The following is a 25,851-nucleotide window of genomic DNA, read 5'->3' as shown; positions in this document are numbered from 1 at the left end:
ATCTTAACAGTAATTAACATAAAGTAATGATCTTTTGTGTGTTATTTACTCAAGTTATGTTTTAAATATTGTTCATGCACATGGAGTGGCTTCTTTGAGTGGTTGACCCATTCATTTTTTACCTTAATCCTCTCTCTCTCTCTCACACATCATCTGTTTCGATTGGACAAAAAACTGAACTTAACAAATGATACAACATAAGGTTACTACCATAATGATTTGAATGTAGACATTTACTTCTTCAGTCACACTTATTACAAATGTTTGATACAATGTCATATTTACATTATTCAATTAAACACTCTCTATCTTTTTCGATGATATTTATAAAAAAATGTAAATACCAAAACAAAAACAAAAATCCAGTATGCTATAATATATACACACACACACTAACTACATTATATGTTCACTTGTCGTATTTCTTCGGATGAAGTTGGATGAATCGAGAACCAAGCAAAACTCTTTCCTTTTTCTTGGAAAGCTTTGGCGAGGAAGAGCGAAACCAGAACCACCATAATAAGAGACAGAGCAAGGATTGATGCCCAAAGGCGATACATCGAAGCTCTAAAGGGTTCACATTGGTTAGAGACGATGCTCGATAACGTGTCTTTGAGGGCAAGGCATTCTGTTAGGTTTTGAAGAGAAGGCAAAATGTCAAGCATGCCTTGAGCTGAGTTACTATAAGCATAGACCTTGAGGTAAGCTGCTTCCGGGATGAATTTTCCGGTGATTCTGCAAGTTTCTGGTGGAACTTTGTCGTGGCATGTGAATCTCGAAAGAATCTGCATTAAGGTTTTTTATGTTCACTTTACACTTAGGATTAATTTTACAGAGAGATTCATGGTTTTAAATTATGCTGCCTGGGTACTAATGAGTAGAATTTGAAAGACTTACATTTGGGAATTCGCCGATTGGGATGGCGCCATTGGAGCAGCTTTGTGGTGTGTAGCTATTAATTTGTTGTCCAACAAACGGATCACATATTATTCCAGATCCAGGCGCCGACAAGACAGTATTGCTCCGATCAGTCAACGCATTAGAACGCATTGACTCTGCTACTTTTGTGTTTAACTGAGAAAAAAAAAAAAACAAGAAACAGAGGACTTTTAGATTCTACCATTAACCTGAGTTCTTGACACTTCTAACTATTATTCTATTAATCATCACTGATACCTCGGTGATGAAGTTGTGAATCATCAAGCTTATCTCAATCAAGGTTTTCTGAGAATGAAGTGGATCCATGCAAGGGAAAAGATTAGTCAGCGTACTGTTTAGTGGGTTTTGTACGAAGCCATTGAAAGCAGAACAAAGGTCTTCTGCGAAGCTGCGTGAGTAGAAAAGTTTGAGGAGTTCAATAAAAACACGTGGAGGATTTTGGTTTTAGGGTCAGAAAGGCTTACGTATGAATGAAGAAATCGAATCCAGTTAGTACCCAACAGAGAGTGGTTATGATCCAGCAAAAGTATATCACCCTTTGTGCGAAGAAGAAGAATAGAAATTTAATCTTTAAAGTTGAAACTCCAAATTTAATAAGAACAATAACGTTTACACTGCTTACATGATAAATCCAGGGTGCCAGTGAAGCAACAGAGGAACTGAGACAAAGGAAAAGGAAGTCCATTAGAATTACTCAAATATCATAACATCTTCACAATTTAAACGAATGTTAAAAATGATCTCACCAAAGGCTAGAAGCAGAACGAACAAGTTGGTCGATGCAATCATAAGATGAGATATATACCTGAGAGAGAAAAAAACAGAGCAGAACAATCACAGATGATTAAGAACGCACAAAAAGAAAAAGAAAAGATGAGTCGTCGTTGTCAGATCATACGAGATTTTGATGGCGAGATCAATGGAACGACCGTTATGACGAAGAAAAGTTTGAATAAGGCGAGATCCTTTTCCGAGTCGATGGGTGGTAACGTTGAGAAGATGAGTCGTGTTTTGATTATATGGAAGCAGCAAATACTGTATCTTAGTTAACGACCCTATCACTGTACGGATGTTTCTTTCAACATCTTCTCCTGCTTTGTCTATGGTTTCTTTCATTTCCTCTGTTCCATTCTTCGAGCGCTGGTTCGCTGCTATCACTATCCCTGTCGCTGCCCTGTTTCGTAAACCAAAAATCATGTTATTTCAATTATTTTCATCAAACTCATAACTTGGTTTTGTCAGTGTTTTTTTAAGAAAAGAATTAATAAATAATCACTAACGCATAATTGTTAATTGTCTGAGCTAATAAATGTGGATGGCTTTTTTGTTTTGAAACGAGGCTTGTAATAAATAATGTCTTCTACGTATGTTTTGTAAAATGTCTATCATATCATTTCTACAACTTCGTCGTTATGGCATGCAAGCTGCTTATGCGTATAAACCTGAGGAAGATAATTAGTTTGTGTATCATTCACAAACATGGAAAATTCATATATTTTGTTTAGTCGTCGATGATTTTTCATGGAAAGCAAACCAAAAACTTCAGTGACACTAGTTTTCATGCAACTTAAGAGAGTATCTTATTTACGAGCTTACATGGAGAAGAACATGAAGAGGAGGAGAAGTAAGAAAAGAGGAAGGTAGCAACGGTCTAGATATCTGCGGCGAGTGGAAGAAACACGTCTTCTTTTGTCGGAGAAAGCTAGGTGAAGTCCCAAACAGACGCCGACGATAATCAGCACTCCGGCAACGGCGTAACCGTGGATTCCCGTAAATGCCGTAGCCTAAGATTCCCGTTCAGACTTATTAGTCACCACATTAACCTCAAAATTACATAAAACTAACGAAGTAGCTAGAGAGACTCACAGCCCAATAATGTTTGTTTCGAACATCGAAGCCTCCGTTGTAATATCTAAAGCTGTTAAGAGGATCGCGTCTCTTAAACCTCTCATGATCTCCGCCGTCCGGTAAACTTGAAACAGTCAGAATGGGAGAGATCATAGCCGTTAAAAGGAGCTGAGACAGAACTCCGAGTATTCTTGATTTTGTCATCTTGATGATCGAAAATCATGTTCCTTGTTTTATTGTCCTAATTTTGGGGGATAAAAACAAAGAGATTTGTGAGAGAGAGAGAGTATAATTATTTTAAATAATTGCCTTTCTTCTTCGAGTGTTTGGCTTACTTACTAAGGCAAGGATAGCTTGTGGCTACACTTGTTCTTAAAAGATTTTGTTTTTTCTCCTTTTTGTTAAATAGAAGAAAGGAGAGTGATTTGAGTAACGTATCTTGAGCCGTTTTCTCTGGAATTTTTATTTGACTCGCTCTTCTTTTTTTTTGGGTTTACTTTGTTACCAAAAAGGTAAAAAGAATGAGGAAAGGATCAAACTGTATAAAAAGAATGTATTAGTTGTGTTATTAATTACGAAAGTGTATTGTTATAAAACCAGATTATCATTAATTATGCGTTGTTTGAAACCCGCTAAAAGAGAAAGAGAGTTTTCTTTTGTTTAGTTTCACTCCTTGGAAAAGTCCCACATCGGTTACAAGAGAAACGTGAAGGAAAAAAGAAGTAGTATAAAAAAAGCGGCCATGGGTCTAAACAATTCATACCTTTCTCGGCCTTTTGGCTAAGATCAAGTGTAGTATCTGTTCTTATCAGTTTAATATCTGATATGTGGGCCATCGGCTCACACGATATTAACTCTATTTTTTAAGGGAGAAGGCCCGTTGAGATAGCTTGCTATCTGGGCTTTCACGAGTCGCCCATGCGTTGCACTATTGCACGGGCCTGGCTCAACCCGCCAAATTTAAGTCTAAATTAATATTAAAAAATATAATAACTTTACAGAAATGATAATTGAAGTCCATAATCAAATAATGACGGAAGTCAACAATGTATGGTTCATTACAATTGGGCCTTAAATGCCTATAATGAAACCCATCGAAAAACACTCTTCAGTCTGAAACTATTGACGAAACATAAGTGGAGCTTACAAATTACAATCTAGTATCTCCCACCGCCACTCATTGGTTCGTGGTGATCACGCGCCTCCACCTTAAAAAGCGAGTGGGTGATGTCCATCTTAACACATTCTTTTGTTTTCTTGTCAATCTTAATAATTCTTCTTCCGAACTTCTCTCTGTCCCATCGAATCTTGCTTCTTATTGGCTAATCAAAATTGTCTAAAATAATTACATTATATACTATTTAGCTTAGCTCCATGATTTTCGCTGTGTCACACACAGCTTCAGTTTCCCTACAAAACGAATTAGAATCAGATCTTGACCGTTAATCCCACGACGTAGAAGGACCCACATAATTTATTTGACGGTTCAGATTTACTGACTTTTGTAACTTTTTAATTCGCCGGCTCTCTCATGCCGTGTTTTCGATTTTTGACAGAAACTCAAACAAAAACAAAACCAAAAATAATCTTCAAATGAGATAATAATATCGGCAGCGAAGAGCAGAAGAAGGAAGCTTTCCCTTTTAAGCCCATTAGAGATCCGTCGAGGAGAATTTCTAGCAGACCGATCTCTGTTTCTCCGAATCTCTGTCTTTGTCGGAAACTTTGAGAGTTATTAAAAAAAATATGGGTTTGTGGGATGCTCTTCTCAATTGGCTTCGCAGGTCAGTTTTTTTCTTTTCTTTGTAATATCTTTTACTTCAAGTTTCTTTTCTTGGTTTGTGGGATGTTGATTTAGATTGTTTCCTGCTTGAGTTCAACGATATGAACAAATAGAACTGTTTCCGCCGAAGTTTTAATCCCTGATTTGTAATATTAAGACGGAATTAGGAATAGTAATACGATTGCATCAATCTCTGGCTAAGAAATTTACTTTTTTGATGTTATCATCAGTTCTACCGTTTAGATTGTTGATAATCATGTCTATGTTTAGACAATACAACTGGGATGGGATCTGTAGATGGTTGTTTAGTACATGAAGGTTGCTGCCTGTACAAAGAGTTAAATAAATAAGTATTGCGAATGCGAGTAATGAATTTTATAAAGAATCCCTCGGAACTAGTTGTTAGAGCAACAGCTATAGGTTGTAACTAGGCTCTAAGTATATCAAGTATTCGACAAAACTCTCATTTTCTCGAACGATTCGCATAGTCTCAATATATCATTTTTGCAGCCTTTTCTTCAAGCAAGAAATGGAGCTTTCATTGATAGGACTGCAAAATGCAGGAAAGACATCACTTGTAAACGTTGTTGCGGTAAGTAGTATACTTACTCACCAACCTTTCTTCTATATTTCTTCTAAACACTCGTTAATGGCTTCCTCTTACCTTTCCTTGTCCAGACTGGTGGATACAGTGAAGACATGATCCCTACGGTGAGCTGCTCTACCCCCTATATGATGTTTCCTTAAAGTAACAAAAGATTTGTTCATTCTTGGCTAGATAATAAAAAGGATGCTTACTCTTTCTTAGGTCGGATTCAACATGAGGAAAGTGACAAAAGGAAGTGTCACAATCAAGCTTTGGGATCTTGGTGGTCAACCTAGGTTTCGCAGCATGTGGGAACGCTACTGCCGTTCTGTTTCTGCCATTGTGTAAAAACCTTATAGATACTCTTATCTTACTATCTTCAATTAAGTTTAGATGATTAAAACTTTTAACTCTTGCCACATTTTTGGTTCGTCCTGCTGATTCTAATTTCAGGTATGTAGTTGATGCTGCTGATCCTGACAACCTTAGTGTCTCGAAAAGCGAACTCCATGATTTGTTGAGCAAGACATCGCTCAGTGGTATCCCTCTTCTAGTCCTTGGGAACAAAATCGACAAGTCTGGAGCTTTATCCAAAGAAGCCTTAACAGAGGAAATGTAAAGCCTTGAACCGAAAACACATTACCCTTTGTTCTTTACTTCGATTCTGATAAGTTTTTTTTTCCATTTTTTGCACAGGGGGCTCAAGTCACTCACAGATAGAGAAGTCTGTTGCTTCATGATATCTTGCAAGAACTCCACCAACATTGATCAAGTCATTGATTGGCTTGTAAAGCACTCCAAATCAGCAAGCTAAACTCTCTGCAAAAGAAGAGAAGTCAACTCTCTGCAGTTCTTGGTCTTTCTCAGTCCGCTTGTGTTGCTCCTTTGATGATGATGGTGGAAGAAGACAGTTGTTTCTTTTTTTTCCTGTGATAAACAAGATTTGTCTTTCTTTGTTTTTTTCTGATTCTTTATCCTCTTTCATCTGTGTTGCTGCTGTTGTCTGTATATTAGATTTGATTGGTTCTTTGACTTCGTAATGCCATGAGATCACCTTCCTTCAGGGTCAAGAGTTCATAGCATATTTTGAAAGTAGGAAAACTAATGTAGCGTTTCTCGTAATTTTAAAAATCCTTAAGGACCAAACGGATATTTAAAGAAAAAGCAAGAGGATAATATGAACTAAGCTCAACGCTCACTAGCACTATCTTCTCGCAACAATGGACGCTTCGGTGGTGAGATTTTCCCAATCTCCGGCAAGACTGACGCCGGAATTTGAACCAGATATTGAGAAAATTAAACGGAGGTTGCTCAAGTACGGGGTTGATCCAACCCCTAAAATCCTGAACAATCTCCGAAAGAAAGAAATTCAAAAACACAACCGTAGAACCAAGCGCGAAACCGAGTCCGAGGCGGAGGTGTATACGGAGGCGCAGAAACAATCTATGGAAGAAGAAGCTCGTTTCCAAACCCTAAAGCGGGAATATAAGCAATTCACGAGGACAATTTCGGGAAAAAGTGGCGGCGATGGTGGAAGAATTGACGGTGGTTTAATGGTTGGGAATCCATGGGAAGGAATCGAGAGAGTGAAGCTGAAGGAGCTCGTTAGTGGTGTCAGGAGAGAAGAGGTTAGTGGTGGTGAACTGAAAAAAGAGAATCTAAAAGAGCTTAAGAAGATACTCGAGAAGGATCTTCGTTGGGTTCTTGAAGACGACGTTGATGATGTGGAAGAGTATGATATGGACAGAGAAATTGATCCTGCGAAGCGGTGGCGCAACGAAGGAGAAGCAGTCAGGGTTCTTGTTGATAGGTTTGACACTCTTTTAGTTCATTTCAATTTCTGAAAAAAAATATGATTTTATGACGAATTTGTTTCATTGATTGTGTCGTTAGATTGAGTGGTAGAGAAATCACTGAGAAGCATTGGAAGTTTGTGAGGATGATGAATCAATCAGGCCTTCAGTTTACTGAGGATCAGATGCTTAAGATTGTTGATCGATTGGGACGTAAACAGAGCTGGAAACAAGCTTCCGCCGTCGTTCACTGGGTTTATTCTGATAAGAAGCGTAAACATCTTAGGAGCAGGTGATGTTACTTGTCTATTTTAACTCCTTTCTATTCGTTGATTTCATGGAGTGTGGACTGATGATCGAAAGATTTTAACTTTTGTGGTATTCCTTTCTTGATGTTGTATACTTGTTTTCTGATTGTATTATTTTTTTGATAAACAATTGTTTTCTGATTGTATACAACACTGGTTTCTATAAAGGTTTGTTTACACCAAGCTTTTGTCCGTTCTTGGGTTTGCGAGGAGGCCTCAGGAAGCTCTTCAGATATTCAATGAGATGCTTGTAAGTAACTTCCAATATGAACCAATTCATGATGAGGTTGATGCAGATGAACATCATACTATTAGCATTTTCCTTGCAGTTTTTGGATTAACTCTCATTCATTAGTCACTTTAGGGTGATCGCCAGTTATATCCTGATATGGCGGCATACCACAGTATTGCTGTAACACTTGGGCAAGCGGGTTTATTGAAGGAGTTGCTGAAAGTAATTGAGCGCATGAGGCAGAAACCGCCGAAACTAATGAAGAATTTGCGCCAAAAGAACTGGGATCCTGTGCTTGAACCCGACTTGGTTGTGTACAATGCTGTAAGTGAGCATTTTTTAATTTTAAAACTATTGAAATATCTATATGCAGCGAATCAGTGTATCTAATTGCTAGATCCATTCTTGGCTTAACTGGTCACAGATTCTGAACGCTTGTGTTCCGACACTCCAGTGGAAGGCTGTTACATGGGTATTTGTAGAGTTAAGAAAAAATGGTCTGAGGCCTAATGGTGCTACATATGGGCTTGCAATGGAGGTAGCGTTCTTGTTTTCCAACATAAATAAAATGCCTTACATAATTTTATGTAAGATGCGATGTAATTGTTGTGGCTACCCTCAAGTATGTATTGGGAGCTGTCTTTAAGATGTCTTTTTGACAGGTTATGCTGGAGTCAGGGAAGTATGATCGTGTTCACGATTTTTTTAGGAAGATGAAAAGCAGTGGCGAAGCTCCAAAAGCAATTACATATAAGGGTATCTATTAGTTCTCTCTGTTTTTTAGGTTTATTCATTTTTGTATCTATATTCTATAAGGTGATATGATTCTTATAGTGCGTGCATGATTGAATTTTCAGTTCTTGTCCGAGCTCTCTGGAGAGAAGGCAAAATCGAGGAAGCTGTTGAAGCAGTCAGAGATATGGAACAAAAGGGAGTTATAGGAACGGGTTCAGTTTACTATGAATTGGCATGCTGTCTGTGCAACAATGGGCGTTGGCATGATGCAATGCTTGAGGCGAGTTCTCTCATACTTTACCCTTTTTGATTCTCAGCGAACCCTGCAAAATTAACCTTCTTCATAATGTGATGATGCAGGTGGGGAGGATGAAAAGACTTGAAAATTGCAAGCCGCTCGAGATTACCTTCACAGGACTCATAGCGGCTTCATTGAACGGTGGTCATGTTGGTGATTGCATGGCTATATTCCAATATATGAAAGATAGATGTGACCCAAATATAGGAACAGTGAACATGATGCTTAGAGTTTACGGAAGGAACGATATGTTTTCAGAAGCTAAAGAATTGTTTGAAGAAATTGTTAGCAGAAAAGAGACTCATCTAGCTCCAAACGAGTATACATACAGCTTCATGCTTGAAGCTTCAGCTAGATCACTGCAATGGGAATACTTTGAGCATGTGTATCAGACGATGATTCTTTCTGGTTACCAAATGGATCAAACAAAACACGCACCCATGCTTATAGAAGCATCAAGAGCCGGAAAGGTAACAAATCTTCTTTTAGTTAGTGTTTATGAAAGCATAAGCTGTTGTCTAATTTTGTCTGTTAATGCAGTGGAGTCTTCTAGAACATGCCTTTGATGCGGTTCTTGAAGATGGAGAAATCCCTCATCCATTGTTCTTCACTGAACTGTTGTGTCATGCAACAGCTAAAGGTGATTACCAAAGAGCCATCACACTGATTAACACTGTGGCTCTCGCATCTTTCCAGATCAGTGAAGAAGAATGGACTGACCTTTTCGAGGAGCATCAAGACTGGCTTACTCAAGAGAATCTTCAGAAACTCTCTGACCATCTCCTTGACTGTGATTATGTAAATGAACCAACGGTCTCAAACCTCTCGAAGTCATTGAAGTCTCTATGTGGGTCTTCTTCTTCTTCAACACAACCATTGTTAGCCATAGATGTACCAACACCAAGTCAGAGCGAGACACTGGAGGCAGATTTGCTTCTTCAAGATACAACAATGGAAAATGATAATGAAGCTTGGGAATTTACGAAGACTGAACTCGAAACATTGGGTCTAGAAGAACTCGAGATTGATGATGATGAAGAATCTAGCGACTCTGATTCGCTTTCAGTTTATGATATTCTGAAAGAATGGGAAAAAAGTAGTAAGATAGAGACTTGAAAATGCTTGTAAATTTTCTCAAAAGCTTTGATATAATTTCGCTATTATCTTTCAACCAATGAAACAAAATCTTAATTTACTTATTCATCTCTCTTCGAACCAGTTTCAACTTTGTAGGTTACTTAATGTATAGATCATTCACAAAAATTAAAGACCAGTTCTATAGAATCTCAGAAACTCAGCGAAAAGAACTTACATGTGATCAAAGTGCGGATTTACATTGCCACTAACCAAAAAAAGAGCAGAAAGGTATGAAAACTTTAAACTCTGCAGGTGATGAGATATCGCCTAACTCAAGATCGATATTCTTGAAATAAGAAACTGGTAAAACCACTATGTATATATATATATATATTCTTGGCTTGGTCTGTTATAGAACTTTCCCATCATCGTTGTTTCTTTCTGTTTTACCAAGTATGATTACGGATCCTGAACTTCAAAGCTTTCATGGCAGCCTTAGCAAATATCTGAGCAGCTTCAGCTTCAGCTTCTGCTCTTCCTGCCTCTTTTGCTGCTTCTTCAGCCTCTGTGATAGCAAATTCTGCCTCTGCAACTGCTCTTGCTGCCGCTTCTGCAGCTTCTTGAGCTGTCATACCTTTTACCATAAGTAGCTCACTGTCTACTCGGGACTTAGTGAAACTGTTGGTGCCGTTCTCCTCGGGTTTTGGTGGGTCTTTCTTGTTGTTTCCTTCCAGAAAGCGTTGAGGAGACTTCTGTCTTGCTCCTACGGTAATAAAATTAGGAGAGAACCTGTACTTGTGCTTTATCTGAAAGTGAAAAATCACCAAGCATTTGAAAATGATGTGAGCAACGAAGTATTGCAAAATTGTAATCATAAATCTTCATTCAGAATTTGTGTCTACCTTAACTAATGTTCCATTTGATGATAAATGCTTTAATCTTACTGCCACATGCCTTTTCATATTTGGCGGAGTCTTGAAATTCTCCTGAAATTTTACAGTATTAACTATTAAGTATGCAGCAACCCCCAAAGAAACATAGAATCCCAATGGTAGAGTTACCTCTATATACATAAAGATCGATGTTCTGTCAGAACCACGTAGTTCCTTCAAGTTGGTGATTGCCTCCAAGATGATCTTATCCAAACTACAAGAACAGACAATAGCTCAATATCATATTCAAGACCTTAGGACAAAGGTAAAAGTCTTGATGTGAGGACTTGGCAAAAACCAAACCTTGTAATTGATCTCTTTGAAGCACAAGTTCGTGGTGATCCACCACCAGAACGTCCAGGTGAAGTTGGTTTTGCCCGTTCATCGTCATTAGCCAAAGCCACAATGGTAAGAGCTGTGTTGTTATCATCATGTTTAGTAGCTGGCAGAGTCCTTTTAAGCGCAAGTTTAGCCTTCTTCCTTGAACCCCATAACGCTGTCACACTTATATTTCTCCACTTGTCCTGTTAAGCTTTGCACTATCAAGATTAGTCTGAAACACCCATTCACAACCTCAAACAAAGCAGATCTCTTTCGCCAAAACACATTCCATTAAGTGCCACAGTTTTGTATCGAGTTGAATTTTATTACCTTAAGATCCACATTTGAGCGAGACTTTAAAATGAAACTAAACTCAGGATCTGAGAGTATCGTACGCCACTTTCCAGTCCCATGCTTAAGTACTCCAGCTTTAAGAGCTGCTTCTTCTTCTGGTGTCCACTTCTGCTTTGGGGCACCCATCCACCGTTATAAAAAGTTCTCACTTTTCTTTTAAAGAAGTTGAATCTCCTCTGGTCTCTGCAAAGAGATGAAAACACTAAAAACCTTAGAATCTGTGAAATGAGTTGCGGACAAAAATACTAAATTATGAAACTTAACAGCATCAACGCCATTGTAGCAAACTCTTCTTATTTTAAACAATCTAAATTATGAAATTTGAACAAACATCACGAAATGTAATTGCTTTTACCAGCTTTACATCAATGAGCACAATGGAAATCAATTTAATCTAGCAGATACACACAAAGCCACAACATAAAAATGTAATTATACAAATCCAAAGAAGTGATGGGTATTTAGGTACGCCTCAAAGCTCAATTCAACAAATCAACGAGTGATTCGATCAATTCCTAACCAAAGTTCTCCAGTGGTTTAAATTTCATTAACAGCGTAGCAAATCAACAGAGATTTTGGAAATTCAGCTAACAATCAGAACCAGAAAAAATGGGACGATCGAAGAATATAGATAAAAATGTGAAATTCAGAGAAACAAACAAAAAACCAGAAATGAGGAAGGAGGAGAAAAAGAAGCATGCCAGATCAAACGGAACCAAAGGAGAGTTTTTCAAGAGAGACAGTTGATGATGAAAGCTAATTCCTTTTGTAGAATTTTCATAGATCAAATGTGAATCTTAGAATTTCTCTGAAACAAACGAAGAAGAAGAAGACCATAGAGAAGTAGTACAGGGAAGAATATCCATAGAAACGCAAAAACAAAAAAACTTGAGCTTTCTTTTATATTCAAGCTAAGAAGATATTTCCTTAATTTCTCCAGATTCACAAATTTTCCTCAATTATTATCAAATTACACAATAACACTTATTTACTAATTGAATCACCTAAGTAGATTACATATTTTTAAAAATGATACATACATGAAAACTTATAATATTTGAATTACTGTCAAAGGATTTGGGGGTATTTGATCTCACAGATAGTTGAGGGGGTATTAAAGAGTTTTATATAATACTAAGACCGATACGATCATTTTAGCAAACTCTAAGGGCTGAATTAAAACTTTCTCTGTTTTTTCCAACTTTTCTCTTTGCCTTCGCCATTTTCCTAAAATCTACGGAATAGAAGAAAACCGAAGCGGAATCAAAAAGCTCAGAAATTTTCCAGATTTCTCTTTGGCGTGACGATGGCGCTTCGTGCTTCTCAAGGGACTAGCCGTATCGTGACGGCTTTCCGACGTGTCGCTCGGCCTTTCTCTACTGACGCGGTGGTTGAATCGGATTACAAGCGTGGTGAGATCGGTAAAGTCTCCGGAATCCCTGAAGAGCATCTTTCTCGGAAGGTAAGTGAGCATTCGATTTCTTATCTATTCAGTTAAAAATTAGGGTTCGTGATCGGAGATTCGTCTGAATTGAGCTACATCGTGTTCTTGATTTGATTTTTCTCAATCGAATCGTCTTAGATGAGCTACATCGTAAGATTATTGCTGCTATGGAATCGTCTAAGAGATTGAATTGGAATTAACATACAGGTGATAATATACTCACCTGCTAGAACAGCTACCCAGCAAGGATCTGGAAAACTTGGAAAATGGAAGATTAACTTCGTCTCCACCCTAAAGTATGCTACTTTTTCATTCAACCTCCCTCATTTCTTAGTTTTGTTTCTGTAACTTATAATAAGTCTTAGTTTTTTGGCTCATCTTTTGGATTTACCTAGAGATACATGTTATGTCCTCTTCTTTTGTCAGACGAGTCTTATGGTTAAGTTCCTATCATTGCAATGCTATTTTTGAGTCCATCACTTTTCAAATGAATGTAGCTTTAACAGACTAATAGCTTCTGGTATCAGTATTTTTCTCGGTGGTTAATGACATCGCTTCTCTATGGCCTTGACATGGTTTTAGGTGGGAGAATCCATTGATGGGATGGACTTCTACTGGTGACCCCTATGCTAATGTTGGGGACTCTGCCCTTGCTTTTGATTCTGAAGAAGCTGCTAAATCATTTGCTGAGCGTCATGGTTGGGATTATAAGGTATATTGTATTCTTCTTCATTATCAGCTCATTGTTTCTGGTCGCATTAACATTTTATGTGAGTGTCGTGGTTCTGTTATAAGAGTCGCTAATATAGAACTCAGAGTACTGAAAAACATGCATCTGACTCATTGCAGGTGAAGAAGCCCAAAACGCCTTTATTGAAGGTTAGTAACTTTCTTTTAGCTAATGCCCCGTATGATTGCTTTCAGGAACTCTTGAATGTTATTATAATATTGGATATTTAAATCTCTAGTTTAAGATTAGTGCCACTAAGACTTAACTCCGTATGCTCCATCAGAAATGGTTTGCTACCTCATAGAGTAATTTCTAGTTTAAGATGAGTTAGTTTGGAGACGATTGCCTCTTTTGCTCCTTCGAATATTGTGGTAGAACATTCTTTAGATTGAAGTTTTTACCTAACCTCGTGATGGTTCATCATCAACCAACTGCAGGCCAAGTCTTACTCGGACAACTTCAAGTGGAAAGGCAAACCTCAACCAGAAAACTGATCTTACACCTCGAGCATAAGGAGAAACCTCATTTGATCATGTTTTTTTTGTTAATTAGCATCTGTGAGCTTTGGTTTGAAAGAATCATTATCCATGGTTGGATTCTTTTTAATGTTTCCTTATTACAATAATATGATGATGATGATGAAACACACTCCTTTGATCATCAAGTTTTCTGATCATTTTATTTGCTGGCTTAATTTCGAATCCGTGTGGAATGAAAGAGAGAAATTGATGGTCAAAATAATCCGTAAGATACCAAATTTAAAGACAGTCGAATTGAAAGGAGATAACGACATAAGAGAGATTGTTGAACCATACAACAAAATCTATGTCTTTGAACATTACATTACATATAAGAAATGGAGTTTGTTGACAGAGGCAAAGCTGTAAATCCTCCGATCAGAAACAAGCATCCAAGAGACAGCAACAACAGAGCGCAGCCAAACTGTGACGTACGTATATATAATCAGACCAAAGACGTATCAATAATATTACTCCACTAAGAACCAAAAGAAAGTAAAAAAAATAAACTAGAGAGCAGAGAGATGGGGATCAAGAACGTACCAGCCTTCAAGCATACCGGCGTTTTGCTTCTGCTGGGGAGCTTGAGAGTATTGGGGCGGAGGATAACCTTGAGCAGGGTATCCCTGAGCATATCCCGGCGGCGGATAGCCGGCTGGAGGATAACCGGCCGGAGGGTAAGCGTCCTTAGGAGGATAACCTTTAAACCGGAATTGAAGAGTAAATTAAACCAGCTCTGAGGAGTAGAAACAAAACCGAGTAACCAAAATCATAGAAAAGATTAAAATACCTTGGGGAGGAGGAGCACCGACAGGATGTTGTTCTTGATGATACATCTTTCTTCTTTTTGAGTTCTTTGAGCTTTTTTTTTTCTTTCTTTCTCTCTTTGTTTAAGCAATCTCTGTTTCTTTCCTTTATAGCGAAGCTATGCCGGTGAGGAATATTAATATTTTTCCTTTAACTGCTTTTTTTTTAATTTAATAAAGCAGAAAAAATGCTTTAAATTTTTTTAAAGTCCTTCTTACATCATAAATATTACGAATAAATTTCTTTGAAAAATTAGGTGATCATTTGTGCTTTGATACTTGACCGTACAAGAATTTATCCTCAGCTACTTCGAAAATTAATAATTATAAGATTCATATTTTATAATTTAAACACCAAATAAGAACAGAGAAGTAAAAAACAAGTTAAATACAACCTCCTCTATTCGATAAAAAAAAATAACTGTAGAAATTTAAGAATCCGAGAAAAAATATGACTTTTATCCACCCACATGTTAGTTCATGTTCCCATGACATAGATAATAGTAAAATAATTATTCGAATATTAATATATCCATACCTAAAGATTCACATCATCATGAAAAGTAGAACCCATTAAAGACCATAAAAGGAAAAAGAATGCTCATTGCATTGTCTACACACAGACATGAGCACAACCTAAAAAACCAATTAGGATCGTTACAACAAATCGTGAAGGGGAAAAAGTATCATCCACAAAAGCTATAACACTAACCAAGTCATAAAAGAAAAAAAAGCAACTTTACCTACAAGAGCTCTCTCTGTCTCTCTACAAAAAAGTTTGTTTTCTCTTTGAACGGTTTGAGACTAAAACCGAGTTACTTTAGAACCAACCCAGCCATTTCCGTGGCCGGTCTGTCCTACGATACTCTTTTCTCGGAGATATGTTGATCCGATCAGCATTTACTGCTGCCCATTTGCCAAAATCCGGTGAAGATACCAATTCTTGCACCGCCTTCGTGGTGCTATCCTTAGTGAGCTTTTTCCATTCTTCTTTTGTTAGTTTGCTCCTTTCAGGAGTTTTATGGAAAAAGGAAGGAAAAGTATCTGCTTCAGATGGAGGAGATTCTCGCATCCCGTTGTTGATTCCTGAAAAGGACCAATTCAAAGGCTTATTATATTGGTTTCAGTTTAAGATTGTAATTTGGGAGAGATGTCACAAATCAAACCTCCTGATGAAGAAGCAAAATTAACATTGTTGCGAAATTCAGAAGCATCAGAACTCTTTTGCATGAAGTCATGAAGATATCCTGGGACAGATGGTATATCAGCATCACGAATTGCCTCCCAGATTCCTAGCAGTAAATTTAGTGGAATCCTGTGCAAAAGAAATCAACTTGCATTCAAAATTGTGAATTTTCAGGGGTATGGATGCTATGTAATCAAGCGAACGAGAACAAACATAGTTTGATTTGTTGAAGAAAACGGATTAAAGAGAAGGGTCACAACTCACTCGTACAAGCGTAGAAGAAACTTCAATCTGGTGATCTTCTTTAAAGTTGATGACATAAGAATTACAGATATCAATGCTCCTCCAGAAAGCAAAGGATCCACAGAGCTCTGTAAAACAACAAATTCTTGTTAAAAGGATGAATTGGTTAAAAGGAGGATATAGTTAGAGGGACACTGGAAAAAACCTGAAGAATCAAAACCGCAGCCATTATTCGAATGGACCAAGAAACAAAGAGTGATGTGCTAACGTCAATGGAGCCATCTTCGGTCAGAATAAGTTTTCTCACAGTCCAAAATCCGAAGAAAGCTCCACCCAGAGATAGAAACGCCCCCACAAAAATCGCCACCTACAAAACCAAAATGCAAATTGTTTCTTTAAAATGTGCGTTATAACCAGCAAATGCTGACTGATACAAGACACGGCTCTAAAATTACGACAACTGCAATGTATTGGCATTATCAAAACTTACATACAGGTGTGTACATTTCTTCGTTGATTCCCATCTCTGTAAGCACACTTTGAAACAATCCAGGTATGTAGGGAAGAAGAAAACCACCCAAACCAAGCTGGAAAGATGGTAACAATCTTGTAAGTAGTATATAAAACAAGGAGGCCAGAGAAAACCAGGGAACAAGAAAAAGAAAAAAAAAAAAACAAAACAAAAAAAGAGAATCACCAGGGATGAGTATATGAACAATGCAAACGAACTCCGTCCAGTTGGTAGAAGCTTCATTCCCTGTACACATCACATTACAAACGCAAAATCAGAGAGTTCATACCATACAGGTCAACAGGATAAACAAAATAAACAAAAGAGAAGTTACCTGAAAGAGAACAAGCAACACAACAAGGATAATACCCACAGCCATGGCGCTACTGTAGTAAAATGCTAAAGATTGACTCAGTGTAGAAGCCGAAGCCAATAATACAGCACCAAGGATTAAGAATACTATGCGATATATAAATAATTCTGCAAAGCCAAGATTGATTAGTTAGACAAGTAGAACCAATTGCAGAAGAAAGAAAGATGGTACTTAAGTAAAGCAATAAAAGCAAACAGAACAAGAAGCACCTTCTACAGCATACACTTCCAGGGTGACCTTGTTAGCTACCCTAACATCAAGGATTTTGTGGTCATAGGGTGACATTGTCTGAACCCATGAACCCTTAGAGGCTTTCTCCCACCGACTATGAGGGCACATTCCAATTGCAAGCGACAAATTCCTTCAAACATACAAATCATGGAAACAGTTAGTGATATATAGATATATGATAAGGCTGATGATAACTGGACATACAGAAGCCAGTTTGGACTATAAATATCAAGAATTCAAGTCCAACAGCAAAAGATAAACGACTCACCGGTGGAAGCAAACGTCAAAGTTACTCATTTTCCCAGCGGTTGAGACGTTAACTACCAGCTTGAGTGAATGTGCATACTTTTCAAGATGTTTAAACCTTGGAAGTCCATGGATATGAATCCTCTCACAAAGAGTTGTTCTATCTGGCTTCAATCCAGGAGAACCCTTGACCTCTAAACTAGGAGTGACTTGAAGCCCTCTGGTTTCTCCCACAACTGTCACATGAAAAGAAATTGTCCAAGACTCTTAATTGCGTACGATGATTAAAAGCTGAGGATTCTTAGACACAACTTAAATCGGAAGAATCCCAAATCGGAGCATGGATTAAAATATCAAATTCGAGTACCCAAAATTACTTGAGCGATAAACCCTAAATTTCTACAATTTGACAACCAAACCCGCACAATAAGGACATATAAGAAAAACTTACCGAAGAGAAGTTCATCGGATGAAACAAGAGAGGCGAAAGTAAAGAGATGTAGCAAAATAATTCCGATAACGACGCCGGAGTTTCGTAAACCACCCATCGGTTTCTGGGTTTGAAGAAGAACGACCGACCGACCAAAAAAAAAAGTTTCAGGGCGCGGACTTGAATCAAACGCAGACAAGAATAAAATCGTGAGGGTATTTATGGTAATTGAACAGAACCAAAAAAAAAGGGAACTCTCGGCCTTGTAATTTTAAATGGGCCATTATTTTGTAGCCCATCATCTCGATTTATTCCGACAAAAATAAAACACTAGCTTCTCAAGTAGTAGTCAGTTAGTCACACTTTATCTTGTATCAACATAGGCTTTCAAATTTTACCAGAAAGTATTACAAATCATAGACTTTTCAATCTCAATGTGCCACAATATTCCGTCTGTAAGCTCAAATTTTAAAAGAAAGTGCTTTAAAATAAGTTATTAGCGTAAATTAAATTGGTTTAATTGTTTATGAATGTTAAAACCGACGTACGTCCAATGGGTGATGCTTACAAATATGGTTGCTTGGATGATTTAATTATGGCCGGACTATTAATGAGACTGAAAATGATTGAGCCGTTAATTACGTTACGTCGGAGTTAACTGAACCAAAGGGGAACGACGTTACGTTAGTCAGTTGAATTATTGACTGCATAACTCTCATTGACGAAAAAAAGGCCGACAAAATGAGCTGCCAACCATATATATATTTTAAAAGCAAAAAAAAAACATGTACATTTACATATTCTTACCATTGTCTAATTATCCAATAATTACCATTGCCTTAAAACTCGCTCAACGTCTATGATTTGGTTGGTTGACCGGTTTGTTTACGCTTAAACATCTTCACATGAAACGTTATGATTGGATTATGATATATACGGTATGACGTAAATATCTAATTAGGTTCGACCACACAACAACAAGTATCCAAAATGTATACGAACTGTCGGTTTACATTACATTGTTTAAAAGGTAATAGGTCCGGCACATTACATACATACATAGCACAACATCTAAGAATGAAAAAAAAAAAAACAATTTTTGGACTGTTGTAACAAATATTCAATCATTTGGAAGGTATCGCGTCACATAACAAAACTTTTGAACAAGATTATCATTTGATATGATTCGGATTTTTTCAATTTGTTTTCTTTAAAATATAAGAACAATTGAGATTGCGAGTAAAGTTCTTGAAAATATTTGTCGAGGCTGAAACTCATTAAAGCAACACAAAATAGCAACATCGCTTTACATTAAACTTTCAAAGTTGTCGGATAGTTGCTTTAAGAATATCTACGGCTTTTAAAGAGCTCTCTCATGACTCATGAGGATCCAAATTCCGGAATGCTGTGCAGAGCTGGCCTCCACCCACCGCCACTTCTTCCTCCACCGTGGCTTCTCCTAAGAAACCCATCTCCCCCGTTTTCTCCGGCCACCTATAAGATCGGTCGAATTAAATTAAGCATTTCGTAAAGTGACTCATAATGAGATAAAGGGACAAGACGATGAAAGCAATGAGACCAGGACCGTCATGCATAAAATATGATATGTTAAAAAACACTTCAAAACTTAGGGAATCAATTTATATGCTCAAATATAACGTAAAAGAAAACAAAAATAGGACGTGGCATGAGAGAATGAACATGCACTAACCGCATCATTAGGGACATCTTGGTTCGAATCCGGATCAGAATTCGGGTTGACTCGGCCCGTTTCTTGATCCAACTTCTTCCTGTGTTTCTTCTTCTTCTTGGTTAAGTCAAGCCCTCCTCCTTCTTTCAATAGCTTCCCAAGCTTCACACACTTCTTCGTCACAAACTCGTTCAAAACCTCTGCATGACAATAAATTTATTAACAGAGGATTTTTTTAAAAAAACAGAGAAATTTGAGTTAGAATGTATACCTTCGAAGCTGACGAGACGGTAGACATGTCCGATGAGCAAAGTGTCGTCAGGACGAAGGAGCTTGAGCTGTTTCAATGGTGATCCTTTCTCGTTCTTCATAGTAGGTGACGTCACCACCACCGCAACGTAATGACCCGGATTGGATCTCATGACATCACTCGCTGTAACCGACCAGTAAATTCTCTCTACCTTGTTCTCCGCCGGATGATGAATCAAAACCGTCGCTGCTTCCGCCGCTTGACAATTCCCCATTTTTTTCTTATCCTTCTTGTTTTTTTTTTCTTTTTTGTTGGGTTCTGGTCTGAAGGGAAAGTAGTATATAATAAGAAAAATGTTGTGTACGTAGAGTATTTGGTTTTTAATAAATAGTGACGTCAGAATTCTTCATCATTTGGAATTTGTCAGGTTTGACAATGAGGTCGCTTGAAACCGATAATAAGGATTAAACACACAAATTTTGTATTTGTATTTTTAGATTAAAAACAAAAACAAAAAAAGAGAGAGAGGAAGAAGAGAAAGAACACAAAAGAGAGAAGCTGTCGACAAGAGAGATTAAGCAATGAGACGAATAAATAAAGAGGTTGGGGGTGGTCGATCTATTAATTTTTTTAATTAGATGTTTAGTGATGATAATGACTTTTGAATTTTTTTTAGTACGAAAATGAATAAATGTTAGTATTAAGGATCTTGCATATCGCAACCAATGGGAGTGATTAAACGACATGTTTAATTCCCTTGAATTATTAAGTTGACTAGAGAGAGCGCTTATGGTATTTAATCAAAGACTAAAATAGACTGTAAATATAAATGACCAACCATCCTTTTTTTACCAATACTAGTCAACTATTTAAGTATAGAAAGTGTATATATTGATGATTTTATAGCTAATTTAGAAATCTTTCAAATGTGTTAAAATTGCGAATCTTTTGTTAGAATAAACAAATATTTACAGTGAGAGTAAAAGCTGTTCCAAAAATTTACAGAGGAAGCGTGTTGATTTGGAATTACGGTAGCAGTGAAAGATTGATAGAATGTTAAAAAGCGTGGGACAACATAACAGTCGAATCAGATGGTTTTATGACCGTTGGATTCACGTGCTTCTCATTCTAGAGCCGTCGGATTTGAGAGACGAGGTATCTTGTCACACACAATGGCAGTATCAAAAAGACACTGCAAAAACTCTTTACTGTCTCTATTTTCAAACATATATTTGTTCGACTTTTCTAAATAGGACTTCGATTTTTTTTTCGATATATATTTTCTAATAACAATTTTGGTTGAGTACCACTATTCACTAACGTGTGATGTGTCCTATTTTTCGTAGTTACTTGCTAAGCGAGGTTTTAAATTAGATGAAATCAACTGTTTTAAGTTTGGATTTATATGTTTGGCCATTTATCATTAACTCTAGTTCCACAAAAGCCGTTTGTTTTGAATATATTTTATTTATCAGATAAAAAAGGAAAGAACACACGTTTTTTCATAATTTTGTTAAAATTTTCACAAACTATGTAAGTTGAAATTGACCCGACCAAGCAAATTAAATTCGTTACACCAAAACACGCCACCATAATAATAAAACCGATGAAGTCTGGTAAGAGAACACTCGTAATTAATTACTCTCTGATTGAATAGAGAGGGAGAGACAGACATGCATGCGTATCATTTTTGCGCTACATAAGATGATGTGTCATTCACTATATACTGGTCTATATTGGGCTTTTAAGCCCATTAATTTTCTAAAAGGCCAGACTGATTTCTTCAACCATTATGAGTCCCCGACCTATATAATGGGATAAACTGAACCGAAATAAGTTGACCAAATCTGAACAAAATCAAATTTGTACCAAACCGATCTATATGGAATTATGGTTAAAATCATCCTTTTTAGAACCGGATCCATTGTTTACTCTAGTCAGTCTAACAATCGTTACCACTTTAAATAAAACCAAACACAAATCCGAGTTCAACATCCTCCTAATCATAGATATCATCACAAAACCCACAATAAATACGCAAACAGACGTGGATCCTCAAATCTGCATTGCGTCCTCTGCATCAGCTTCATCTGTTTTGATTGGTTCGCTGAACATATACTGACTCTGATACTCAACAAGATACTGCATCGATCTCCTCACGTCCAAGAACAATCGATAAACTCTCTGGATATCCTCGACCTCCACGATTTTCCCTTTCCTTTTCTGGCAAGACAAGGCCGCCGCGGTTATAAGATGAATCGCATACCTTAGAGAAGTATCGCGTCCGATCAATGTCAAAAGCTGTTTGGCCTCTTCGTTCATCTCAACATCTTCTTCTTGGCAACGGATCTCTAAGATCTTCCTTATGTCTTCGTCTGTGTAAGGTTGGGTAGTGATGATAAGAAGACGGTCAAGGAGATCGATCGGGATCCCGTGGGGTGATTTCTGGTTAGTGCCACGGATGGTCGTGACTCCTCGGTTTGTAGCCACAACGAGGATTGGTGACATTTCGTTTTCCAGAGCTCGGTTAAGGAATGAGAAACACTCGATGTCTAGCATGTGGACTTCATCAATGAAGAGAACACCAGGAACTATCTCAGCTTTTCCTTCTTCTCTCCATTCAGCTACTTTTGTATCGATTTGTTCTCGGACTTCTGATCGGATTTCTCCAGTATCACCAGTGAAAAGGGCTAGAAACCCTTGAGTCCTGCAGAGGAACATAGACGACATACAAAATAAGTTACTTAGTAGTTTTGTTCTACCATTCACGTTTCAAACATCAATTTGACAACCTAAATTGATTCTAAGAATACTACAAACAGAATGTGCTTGTTCTAGTTATAGAGAGTGCTCTGACTACACACTGCTGAAGACACGTCCAAAATTAACATGAGCTTGAGAATTTCAAGAGCATATTAAGCAATGAAGTAACCTCCAAATTTGAGACATCTCATTTAGTGAACTAAAGCAACTAAATTCCCAGTCGTCTAAATCACTAAAAAGAAATCTCAATTTTGCAACCTAAATTGGTCCAGTAAATTACGTAAATCATGATATTATCAATGCTCAGAATTCAGGGAATGTGTTAAATTACCTGCTGTTGATAACATCAATCTCGTGAAGAGTCACACAATGCACAACCTCTTTCCTCTTCTGCAACTCGCCTTCAGGGCACTGCACAAACTTAGTCTGCGCACCCATAGCATCATAATCTCGAGACCTAGAAAACGATCTTCCAAGCTTAGTAATCTTCCCAGTAGCCTTATCAATGGCAATGACATCACCACTCTGCACTTTCTCCTTGTTCAAAGCTTCAATCATCTTCGCTCCCATATCATACACAGTCTCCATATCCGTAGTCTTCATAGTCATCTTCCCAGACTTAGAAGCAACACCAGAAGAAGCAGGCCTATCAATCTGTACCTCCACAACTTCACCTTCTATAACCTCAGTCTCTTCTTTGATCCTAACACCGATAGCTTTACGGAAAGACTGAGTCAAAGCTTCTGTTTTCGACATCTCCAGAGAGAAAATCTCACTTCCTGCAATCATCGCAAAAGGAGTCTCCAGGCCTAGCGATTTCGCCATACCCATAGCAATTGCTGTCTTACCAGTTCCGGGCTGACCCGCTATTAGAATAGCCCGACCCGCAATTTTACCTTCCCTAATCATCTGAAGAATCACACCGGCGGCTTTACGCGCCTTCACTTGACCGACCATTCCTTCGGAAACAGCTCGCGGCTCGAGAACCGAGTCGAGACCCAGTCCTCGGATGTGAGAGTGTGCGCCGATTCGCTCGACTCTGGTTAAGTCCCGACTCTCTGATAGCTTTAGTTCCGCCATGTTCGATGAACGTCTTCGTGCGATTGAGGCGGAGGAAGAAAAAAGTTGAGGTTTTTAGGGTTTAGAGAGATGCTACACGCCAGCAATGGCGAAATCACTTTAAATCCGCTTCTTAATAAGGGCAAAAAGGGAATTTAACGAACCTTACAAACCAAGAAGTACAAATTTAGTAATATGCCCTTGTATTATCAAAGAAAGACTAATCAACTCTTACATAAAGATATGGTACAAATTTAACCCTAATTACGAGGATCTGGGATATGATTTTGGTTTAGAACACTATCTTTGGCCAGCTTCTTAGCCTCTCTCCTCTTCTTGACTTTCCTCGTCTTATCACTGTCACCGAATTTTTCTACCAAACCAGAACATAAAATAAAACAAAGAGTCAGACACGTAATGTAATTATTACAAAAGAAAAAGACAGCTTTGAATCAATTGCACCAGCAATTCCAAGGCTATAGTAGATTTTGATTGAAGTCAAAACTTTCAAAACCATTTATCTGAATTTCGTACAAGTGATTACGAAATCTAGTTGGAGATATGTAGGAATCTTTTAAGTCTACTATTCCCAAAAGATTTGAAAGTAAAAAGAAAAGAGTCAAAAAATTGAACCTTCTTTCTTCTCTGTGGCATTTAGTCGAACAGGTTGTGAGCAGATTTTGCTTTGGCAAGCCTCATCTTCTTCTTCTTGGCTATCAGAATCTTCTTCAATAATACTCCCGCTTGCATCTCCGACTCTTCTTCCGTCAGGGTTCTGAAGCATTTGTGACGGAAGTAAAGGTCCGATCATAACTTTCTTCCGTCGAGCTTCTTCTTCTTTGAGCATCTTCTTCCTTAGCCTCTTTCTCTGCGCTCGACTCGGTTTCTCTGCAATCCCCGATTCGTCTCCATTTTCGTTGTCTTCTCCCTGAATGGTTGAACTAATTTTCAAGTAATCCTCTGAAAAATCAAATATAAAACGATTTGGCGGTGATTTCCAACTGTTAAATAACTTGTATCAAACGGAAAAATACAAAAAAATCAGGTTAAAAGTACATTAGTCATACCTGGATTTATAAGTGTTACATCGAATGGTTCGTCATTAACAACCTCTACCTGAAAACTCAGAGTTAAACAACAATGGCGTAAACAGATTGGTTTATCTTGTTTCAAAAATCCCAAATCAAGTAGAGAATGAGAAAATACCGGAGACGGAGAAGATGAAAGAGAAGGTGGAGATGAAGGAGGATAAAGCGTTTGAAGAAGAGCTTCGTGAAACTCCCGGCGCTTCTCTTCTCGCCGTCGCATCTTCGGAGATCGCTCAGATCCACAAGATAAGATGTGTTCAACCTTTTAAGTTTATTATTTTAAGTCCCTAATCTTTAGTGGTATTTGTGTTATCGTCCTGAAACTTTTGTTCACGGGCTGACTCACGGTGTTACACGTTGACGTTGAGATGTAAACCATGTTCTTTTCATTCCATGCTAAATTGCTAATCTTTCTCGCAGTTAATAATATTTTGGTATTAGTTGAAATGTAACTAAAATGTCGAAACCACTATAATTGTTGTGTTAGTTGTTTAGTCACCGTGTAACTTCCATGTTTTGTCACCATAACTTTTTGGTCTTCAAATTCCTAACACCTAATAATCCAATTAATAATATTTACAATTGTTGAACAAAAAAAATATATATATACAATTTCATTTAAAATAATCTAATTATTAATCTGTCACTTACGATTTGACAGGTGAACGTTAGCTGCTGAAGGAGAAAATATGAACGTTAGAAACAATTAAGTTTTTGTTACCGTTATGATTTATTTATTTGAATTAAAATGTATGGATAATGGACACTATAAATATAAGTGCATACTCCTCTCGTTGTTGGTTAAAAGTTCAAAACTCATACACAAATTCTTAAATTTCTGCTGCTTAATTCTGTTTCCGACTTCAAAGAGTTTCCAGTTTCCTCTCACTTGCTCAGAGACAAAGAGAGAGAGAGAGAGAGAGAGAGAGAGAGAGAGAGAGAGAGAGAGAGAGAGAGAGAGAGAGAGAGAGAGAGAGAGAGAGAGAGAGAGAGAGAGAGAGAGAGAGAGAGAGAGAGAGAGAGAGAGAGAGAGAGAGAGAGAGAGAGAGAGAGAGAGAGAGAGAGAGAGAGAGAGAG

At 37.7% G+C, this 25,851-nt stretch overlaps 10 protein-coding genes and 1 non-coding gene across 11 annotated transcripts; 4 read left to right on the top strand and 7 right to left on the bottom strand.

The window, feature by feature from the left end:
* Window positions 1-232: 232 nt before the first annotated feature.
* Window positions 233-3,024, bottom strand: LOC17875564. Its single transcript, XM_006280257.2, has 9 exons — window positions 2,806-3,024; window positions 2,536-2,723; window positions 1,838-2,113; window positions 1,686-1,744; window positions 1,562-1,598; window positions 1,404-1,475; window positions 1,177-1,327; window positions 898-1,074; window positions 233-785 (listed from the first exon to the last, which is right to left on the bottom strand). Exons 1-9 carry the CDS (start codon window positions 2,989-2,991, stop codon window positions 402-404), a joined length of 1,530 nt encoding a protein of 509 aa, XP_006280319.1. The 5' UTR covers window positions 2,992-3,024; the 3' UTR covers window positions 233-401.
* Window positions 3,025-3,546: 522 nt separating this feature from the next.
* On the top strand, window positions 3,547-3,742 carry LOC111829117. Its single transcript, XR_002832674.1, has one exon. It is a non-coding gene; the product is annotated as a U2 spliceosomal RNA (small nuclear RNA).
* A 589-nt stretch (window positions 3,743-4,331) lies between these two features.
* On the top strand, window positions 4,332-6,219 carry LOC17876024 (ADP-ribosylation factor-like protein 8b). Its single transcript, XM_023779361.1, has 6 exons — window positions 4,332-4,571; window positions 5,081-5,162; window positions 5,249-5,281; window positions 5,379-5,500; window positions 5,610-5,771; window positions 5,853-6,219. Exons 1-6 carry the CDS (start codon window positions 4,534-4,536, stop codon window positions 5,968-5,970), a joined length of 555 nt encoding a protein of 184 aa, XP_023635129.1. The 5' UTR covers window positions 4,332-4,533; the 3' UTR covers window positions 5,971-6,219.
* Window positions 6,220-6,361: 142 nt separating this feature from the next.
* Window positions 6,362-9,731, top strand: LOC17874635 (pentatricopeptide repeat-containing protein At5g67570, chloroplastic). Its single transcript, XM_006279482.2, has 9 exons — window positions 6,362-6,966; window positions 7,050-7,241; window positions 7,426-7,507; window positions 7,622-7,813; window positions 7,914-8,027; window positions 8,152-8,245; window positions 8,347-8,504; window positions 8,585-8,992; window positions 9,063-9,731. The coding sequence occupies exons 1-9, from the start codon at window positions 6,377-6,379 to the stop codon at window positions 9,636-9,638; spliced, it is 2,406 nt and encodes an 801-aa protein (XP_006279544.1). The 5' UTR covers window positions 6,362-6,376; the 3' UTR covers window positions 9,639-9,731.
* Window positions 9,698-12,077, bottom strand: LOC17875391 (telomere repeat-binding factor 2). The gene is made up of 6 exons (XM_006280820.2): window positions 11,908-12,077; window positions 11,183-11,389; window positions 10,835-11,055; window positions 10,661-10,745; window positions 10,502-10,585; window positions 9,698-10,405 (listed from the first exon to the last, which is right to left on the bottom strand). The coding sequence occupies exons 2-6, from the start codon at window positions 11,330-11,332 to the stop codon at window positions 10,046-10,048; spliced, it is 900 nt and encodes a 299-aa protein (XP_006280882.1). The 5' UTR covers window positions 11,333-11,389; window positions 11,908-12,077; the 3' UTR covers window positions 9,698-10,045.
* A 356-nt stretch (window positions 12,078-12,433) lies between these two features.
* On the top strand, window positions 12,434-14,056 carry LOC17874698 (NADH dehydrogenase [ubiquinone] iron-sulfur protein 4, mitochondrial). Its single transcript, XM_006281191.2, has 5 exons — window positions 12,434-12,668; window positions 12,858-12,946; window positions 13,233-13,362; window positions 13,500-13,529; window positions 13,818-14,056. The coding sequence occupies exons 1-5, from the start codon at window positions 12,513-12,515 to the stop codon at window positions 13,872-13,874; spliced, it is 462 nt and encodes a 153-aa protein (XP_006281253.1). The 5' UTR covers window positions 12,434-12,512; the 3' UTR covers window positions 13,875-14,056.
* Window positions 14,057-14,130: 74 nt separating this feature from the next.
* On the bottom strand, window positions 14,131-14,806 carry LOC17875955 (cysteine-rich and transmembrane domain-containing protein WIH1). Its single transcript, XM_006281337.2, has 3 exons — window positions 14,689-14,806; window positions 14,442-14,598; window positions 14,131-14,322 (listed from the first exon to the last, which is right to left on the bottom strand). Exons 1-3 carry the CDS (start codon window positions 14,732-14,734, stop codon window positions 14,277-14,279), a joined length of 249 nt encoding a protein of 82 aa, XP_006281399.1. The 5' UTR covers window positions 14,735-14,806; the 3' UTR covers window positions 14,131-14,276.
* A 399-nt stretch (window positions 14,807-15,205) lies between these two features.
* LOC17877038 lies at window positions 15,206-18,103 on the bottom strand. The gene is made up of 10 exons (XM_023783018.1): window positions 17,946-18,103; window positions 17,517-17,730; window positions 17,227-17,378; window positions 16,979-17,124; window positions 16,831-16,890; window positions 16,628-16,720; window positions 16,339-16,500; window positions 16,155-16,261; window positions 15,871-16,019; window positions 15,206-15,790 (listed from the first exon to the last, which is right to left on the bottom strand). Exons 1-10 carry the CDS (start codon window positions 18,040-18,042, stop codon window positions 15,525-15,527), a joined length of 1,446 nt encoding a protein of 481 aa, XP_023638786.1. The 5' UTR covers window positions 18,043-18,103; the 3' UTR covers window positions 15,206-15,524.
* Window positions 18,104-19,099: 996 nt separating this feature from the next.
* On the bottom strand, window positions 19,100-20,343 carry LOC17874973. Its single transcript, XM_006281119.2, has 3 exons — window positions 19,886-20,343; window positions 19,636-19,814; window positions 19,100-19,418 (listed from the first exon to the last, which is right to left on the bottom strand). The coding sequence occupies exons 1-3, from the start codon at window positions 20,136-20,138 to the stop codon at window positions 19,305-19,307; spliced, it is 546 nt and encodes a 181-aa protein (XP_006281181.1). The 5' UTR covers window positions 20,139-20,343; the 3' UTR covers window positions 19,100-19,304.
* A 1,402-nt stretch (window positions 20,344-21,745) lies between these two features.
* On the bottom strand, window positions 21,746-23,811 carry LOC17875519 (ruvB-like 2). The gene is made up of 2 exons (XM_006282218.2): window positions 22,959-23,811; window positions 21,746-22,571 (listed from the first exon to the last, which is right to left on the bottom strand). Exons 1-2 carry the CDS (start codon window positions 23,705-23,707, stop codon window positions 21,920-21,922), a joined length of 1,401 nt encoding a protein of 466 aa, XP_006282280.1. The 5' UTR covers window positions 23,708-23,811; the 3' UTR covers window positions 21,746-21,919.
* A 22-nt stretch (window positions 23,812-23,833) lies between these two features.
* LOC17875551 lies at window positions 23,834-25,126 on the bottom strand. Its single transcript, XM_023783832.1, has 4 exons — window positions 24,893-25,126; window positions 24,754-24,802; window positions 24,320-24,646; window positions 23,834-24,059 (listed from the first exon to the last, which is right to left on the bottom strand). The coding sequence occupies exons 1-4, from the start codon at window positions 24,992-24,994 to the stop codon at window positions 23,947-23,949; spliced, it is 591 nt and encodes a 196-aa protein (XP_023639600.1). The 5' UTR covers window positions 24,995-25,126; the 3' UTR covers window positions 23,834-23,946.
* Between the last annotated feature and the right edge of the window lie 725 nt (window positions 25,127-25,851).

Source organism: Capsella rubella, unplaced genomic scaffold (genome assembly GCF_000375325.1).
Source record: "Capsella rubella cultivar Monte Gargano unplaced genomic scaffold, Caprub1_0 scaffold_8, whole genome shotgun sequence".
In the NCBI taxonomy this organism is placed as follows: Eukaryota; Viridiplantae; Streptophyta; class Magnoliopsida; order Brassicales; family Brassicaceae; genus Capsella; species Capsella rubella.
This window is presented reverse-complemented; position numbering and strand designations above follow the sequence as displayed.